The sequence below is a fragment of the Anoplopoma fimbria genome, chromosome 10, assembly GCF_027596085.1.
Source record: "Anoplopoma fimbria isolate UVic2021 breed Golden Eagle Sablefish chromosome 10, Afim_UVic_2022, whole genome shotgun sequence".
In the NCBI taxonomy this organism is placed as follows: Eukaryota; Metazoa; Chordata; class Actinopteri; order Perciformes; family Anoplopomatidae; genus Anoplopoma; species Anoplopoma fimbria.
This window is the reverse complement of record NC_072458.1, coordinates 22,466,700-22,472,561: the sequence shown is the minus strand read 5'-3', so window position 1 is coordinate 22,472,561 and position 5,862 is coordinate 22,466,700. Positions and strand designations below refer to the sequence as shown.

Below are 5,862 nucleotides of genomic sequence, written 5' to 3'. Positions count from 1 at the left end.
ATATTGAAGAGCATATTTGTTTCGAGGCTTACATTTTGTGCCAAAAAACAAAACCAACAGGAACTTAACTTTCAGGTACATGAAACACAGAAAATATCTAATCGTTTAGGCGTTGAGGAAAAATCCATGAAAATGTAATTCATTTTATTTCAGAAGAAGACAGACCAGAAGCAATTTGACTTTTCATAATTGGCAGAGAGAGACACACACACACATTCATTCATTCAAGAAGGTCATATCAAGTCTCCTGAAGGTTTGACCTGCTTCGTCATCATCTGGAGCTGAAGAAGACTTTGATGGTGTTGTTGTAGATTGTGTTTTCCAGCTCCAGAGGGTCCTCCTCCCTCGCTGCTGCCATCACCTCTAGAACTTGTCTGGAAAAAGACAGATAGTAAAATCTATACATTAGCTTTTAAACTGCTCGCTTTCAAAGTTCTACAAAAAATCATCATCACTCACATGATGTGACAGGGCTCGTTCCTGTCCTTCATGCAGTGCCCCGCCTCCCATTTCTTCTTCGTGGGAAATGTAGTTTTTACGTATTTGGAGCCTGCATGCGTGTTCTTCACGCCGCACCACGGAGCATCTGAGAAGCAGCAGGAAGGTTTTAATGCATAAATAAATGTAAAACAGCAACGTGATGCAACAAACATCTAGATATTTATTTCATGTAATCATGAAGCCGTAAAACACGGCATGTGGGACTTGGGATATAACTACAATGACATGATGAAAATAATTCAATTTAACAGAAATATCAGGAACATTTTGTCTTTATGTTCCCAAATATGCTAATCTTTAACTTTTCCAATGGACACATTTTGTGAAATACCTTTTTTATCACAATAAACTGAAGACAACTCACCCGTTTCTATCATGAGTCTCTCAGTGGGGATGGACTTCATGGCTTCAATATTGGCCTCTGTTTTCAAGGAACTGAAAAATAGAAAAAACAATAAACACTGTTTAAGTTTCAGTATTATAAACATTTACATAAATAAATAATAATTAAATGATTTTGTGAAACAAAGCTGAACTGATTTTTACATTTTTTTATATAATATAATATAATATAATATAATATAATATAATATAATATATATATATATATATATATAATATTATATAATATAATAATTGCTCAGAGGAACAGTTTTCAAATGACACGGTTATCTTAACTTTTACAAAAAACACATAAAAACTGAAGCTGCAGATTTTATGACTCATATTGCTTTGAATACAGAATACATTTAATCACTTCCCTTCATTGCAATATCATTTTTTATCATGACACATATAAAGACATGAAAAACATATAACAAAGTACAGCTCAAAGTTAAAAACACTCACGTAAAACAGACTTTAAACAAACAAGCAAACTGCCATCAAAGAATTTTCACATTTATTGCTCAAATGCTCCTTAATCCAGTTTTTTTTAATTTTGCAGGCTCACAAAATCATTTAGTGTAGAGTTCCTCACACCAAGATGAGCGTCTAAAAAGTTTAAAAGTGCTTTCAACAAAAATGGTGCAGGTTCTAGTCATAACAAACCTAATTTGTCCAAAAGATCGGAAGTTGCAGCAACTGATTCTACGGTTTTACGGATGTATAAAGAAGACAAACAAACCTTTTCACACAAACCCGGTGAAACAAATGTTAACGCAGCAATCTAACATTTTAGACGGGATGTGGAACTGAGCTTAAAGGTGGTTAGTCGGGTCAAGTCAAAACAAAATGCTCTCACCATCCATTTATTCCGATGAAGAGGTCGAGGTCAATGAGAGCAGCAGCGTCCTCAGACGTCCCATCGAATGAGTGGACCTGAAAGGAGAAAACTCTCAGGAAATCAGCTGGATCATAATTTATCTCCAACTCTTTTAATTCATTTCATCTTCTCATAATTATATTTTTGCAAGTTATCATTCCAGTGGATTAAGTTTCTGTTCTTTAAAATGTGAAAGCAACGTTTTACAAAAATGCCTTCAAAAAAAACAACAAATGCACAATTTTACAGGAGTTCAGATTTTGCTGCAACATGTGTCTATTAAATGCATCACTTCCTGTAAACGGGAGATTTCACCGGATCCCACAATGCAATGCATTATGGGAAAGGAGGAGTTAAACAGCTTATAAAAAGGCAAAAACACACAAAAAAGGCAAAAACAAAAAAATCAGAAGGAAGGCAAATTATCAAAGTTGGTGTATATTTCCCTTTAAGTGAAAAATGTTAACATGTCTTACTTTCTTGAATACTTTCTACCAAACAGTTAAATTGAAGAATAGTATAAAGTATAAAACAAATGTCCTCACCACTCCTCCAACACATCTGTCTCGATTTATCTTCATGATGTCTGTTTAAAAAGAGACAATGAAACAGTAAAGTTCTTTGTATAAAAACCCCCCCCAAAAAACAGAGCAGGTCCTGAGTGAACAAACCTACCGATGAACTCCTGATGGGAGTTCCTGCAGTGGAGGAACATGGGCAGCTTGGTCTCCTCTGCCAAATCAAACTGCTTCTCAAAGTATCTGTTAAACACCAGAAAGAGCAAAGAGAGGAAACAATGAAGAGTGTTGCATATATTGATTTATTCCCTCAGTAAACATTGTAAACATGAGTTTATGGTCTCAATCTCTAGTTTCAAGTCTTCTTCAATACAGCATGATGTTCATTTAGTAAATGATGCTCCATTTAGAGTCAAACAGACCATAAAGCAGGGGATGCTTTAGGGCGGGGCTGCACACTGATTGACAGGTCTCTACCCATATTATAATCTTACAACCCTTTCACAGTGTGTTTTCACTTCATGAAAGTTGACATGTCTTATTCAGCGTTCTGTTGTACTGAGATCCACACTCTCGTGTCACTTTTGGTTGCAAAAGACAATCAAAGAAACTAGAAACTGTAAACAGGTATAACACCATCAATATCTGATTAATTAAGGTTCATAATATGTAAATAAATAATAACGGCAGAAGGCACATTTTCATGCAGCCGATTAGAGAAGCTTTTAATACAGAATAGAGAGAAATAAACGTACTTGAGTTGAGTCTCTTTTGGGCAAAATTCCAACCTGTCGAAATCTGTAACAGAGAGAAAAGACACATTACAGTCTCACTGAACAATAGATATACTTCACGTTACATCCTACTCCTACACTCAGGACCCTGCAGACTTTATATTTTATATCGTATTTATAGTCTATATAAGAATATAAACTGATATAGTTGTATAAAAAAGCAAAGAGCCATAAGTGACAAATTTCTTGTAGATTCAGTTTGAAGAATTTCCGTTTTCTTCACGGTGTTTTTTGTATATATCTTTATTTTATAGTGTCACCCCGTCACCAGTACACACCTAGTCCACACTCTCCTATGGCCACCACCTTCCCTCTGTTTGCTGTCACCAGCTCCCTCAGGCCTGAGAAGTACTGGGATTCTCCGTTCTGCTCAAACTCACTGCAGCGGGTGGGATGGCAGCCCACCGTGCAGAAGAACTCATCTGTAGTGAAGAACAAACAGGTGCAGCATAGAGGGAAGAGTCAGGCAGATTTGGGCGATTCTGCTCATTAAGAAATTGACTGTTTGAATGTTTTATCCACGTTTAGGTCTTTGCAATAGAATCGTAGAAAGCCGACAAAAAAATCCACAAAATATCTTTTGACGTTGTTTTCATTACCTCTGGTCTCGGCTAGTTTAAGAGCCTCCTTGCTGTCTTCAAGGTTTCCTCCTGTGATCATAAACTGGAACAAAGCAACAGGTTTTACTTAACTTATAAGAGAAAAATTCCAAATGGCTTTTCAGTGTTCAATATCAAGATCACCACAGTGTTATTACTATTTAATGCTGTTGAACATGAACGTCCATTCATTTTACGTGCAGTCTGTTGAAACATTTCCCTCAAAATCACAAATGTCGACCTCATGGTGGTGCATGAGGAAAAAGTCAGAGGATCAACAAAGTCAGTGGGATTCACCCTCTGAGGACCATGAATGTTTCCGCTAAATTTCATGACAATCCATCGGATAGTTTTTGAGATATTACAGTGAAACAGAAAGTGAGTGATGGAGTTACGGCTTACCTTTTCCACTCCGGTTTTGAGCGCTCTGTCAATGATCTGACTGAAGTCATCTGTCACAAAATCACAACTGGTCTCAGATGAACTGGTTTTAGATTAACTGGTCACAACAGCCCACAAGCCAAAAGTAAAAAGCTCACCGTCGTGCTTCTGCTTCCCCCTGTAGAGTCCTCTGAACATGGGATCTGTCAGGTTCACACCGATATCTGGAGAGGGAGAAGATGGAAGTGATCGACTCTGTAATATGTCACCAAACATGTTGTTGTGATTCATTGTTGATGTGCTGTAACCGATAACTCGTTCTCTTAAAACACAGTCACTGTGATCCTGCTGGGATATCATCTCTTGAAATAACTATGTTATTGACACAGTGGTGTAAAATGGTAAACAAATATGATATGCTGGTCCAGACACCAAAAATACAAAAGTTAATACACTAAAACAGCAATAAGGGTGGACAATGCGGACAAAATGAATATTGCAGTAAAATAAAGCAGCATTATGGAACAGCATGTGTTTCCATTAGAGGTGAGAATCATGAGGCTTGTTTTCCAAAAAACACTTGACAATCAAATAAGACAAGGTTTTGTTTTGCCTTTTTCTTACACTCAAAACTTAAATGACTCCTATTACTTAACCTACACAGATGTTACATTTCCAACAAGAATTAAGCGAAAAGTAACACATTTGAATATTTGAGAAGCTTGACCAATCAAATATTTGGGACTTAAATGAAGGTAACATATTTTAACTCCTGCTATTTTTGCATCATCTCAGTTGCATGTAACTATGTAAAGCTACTTGCATGTTTAAAGTATATTGCTCCAAAATCATCACCCAGTCCTGTAAACCTGCACAGCCATGGTTAAGCTTCACATTCCCAGTGGGTTGAGGGTTTGAATCCCACTCTAAGATCTTCTTTCTTGACTCCTACCTGCATTTACTTTAATGCAAACACAGCACCTGTTGCTCATATTAGTAGTGCAGTATAAGCTGTCATCACACAAACACAAACCAGCTGACATCCCTGCACACTGCTGTCATTTCCTGCAGGGCTGCAGACTAGCTCCCATGCTAACTCAATGCATGCTTGTCTGTTTACAGCCAAACACCAGCATGCACTGACACACACAGTCATCTAACCTTCTATTCATTGTATTAACTTAGACATAAACACAAGTCTCACCTATGAATCTGTGCTGAGCCATGCTTGTGAGAGCAGTACTTCTAAAAAGAACTGCACATGCTGCTCTCACCATAATGCTGCAGTACCGTAAATACTATAAAAGAGGGAAGGCACATTATTGAAATAGCTATTTTGTCATTTTTATTCTCATCCAAATGTTCTAGAAAAAGATGATGTGAACAATGATGACAAAAGATGAACAATTTGCATTTAATTGGTCAACATCTGCATTAAAATCGTGACAGAAACAGCATTAAAAAAGGGTAAAAACACTTCTGAGCAATACACATGCAATTACGGTAATAACACAAGTCTCACAATGAGAAAATACCGTAAATACTATAAAAGAGGGAAGTCAAATTATTGAAATAGCTATTTTGTAATTTTTATTCTTATTGAAATGTTCTAGACAAAAGATAATGTGAACAATGATGACAAAAGATGAACAATTTGCATTTAATTGGTCGACATTTGCATTAAAATCGTGACAGAAACAGCATTAAAAAAGAGCAAAAAACACTTTTGCGCATTGTATGTGTATTTACGGTAAAAACACAAGTCTCACAATGAGAAAATACCGTAAATACCATAAAAGAGGGAA

At 36.5% G+C, this 5,862-nt stretch overlaps 1 protein-coding gene across 1 annotated transcript; it reads right to left on the bottom strand.

The window, feature by feature from the left end:
- Positions 1–116: 116 nt before the first annotated feature.
- On the bottom strand, positions 117–5,338 carry tatdn1 (TatD DNase domain containing 1). The gene is made up of 12 exons (XM_054605602.1): positions 5,262–5,338; positions 4,216–4,281; positions 4,079–4,128; positions 3,677–3,740; positions 3,356–3,499; positions 3,039–3,081; positions 2,441–2,526; positions 2,311–2,351; positions 1,745–1,821; positions 866–936; positions 460–586; positions 117–374 (listed from the first exon to the last, which is right to left on the bottom strand). Exons 1-12 carry the CDS (start codon positions 5,332–5,334, stop codon positions 272–274), a joined length of 945 nt encoding a protein of 314 aa, XP_054461577.1. The 5' UTR covers positions 5,335–5,338; the 3' UTR covers positions 117–271.
- Between the last annotated feature and the right edge of the window lie 524 nt (positions 5,339–5,862).

Coding starts and splice junctions, on each gene's coding strand:
- tatdn1 (XM_054605602.1), bottom strand. CDS start 5,334: ATGGTGAGAGCAGCATGTGCAGTTCTTTTTAGAAGTACTGCTCTCACA. Junction 4,282..5,261: donor GGCTCAGCACAGATTCATAG/GTGAGACTTGTG, acceptor CTCCCTCTCCAG/ATATCGGTGTGAACCTGACA. Junction 587..865: donor GAGACTCATGATAGAAACGG/GTGAGTTGTCTT, acceptor GCTGCTTCTCAG/ATGCTCCGTGGTGCGGCGTG.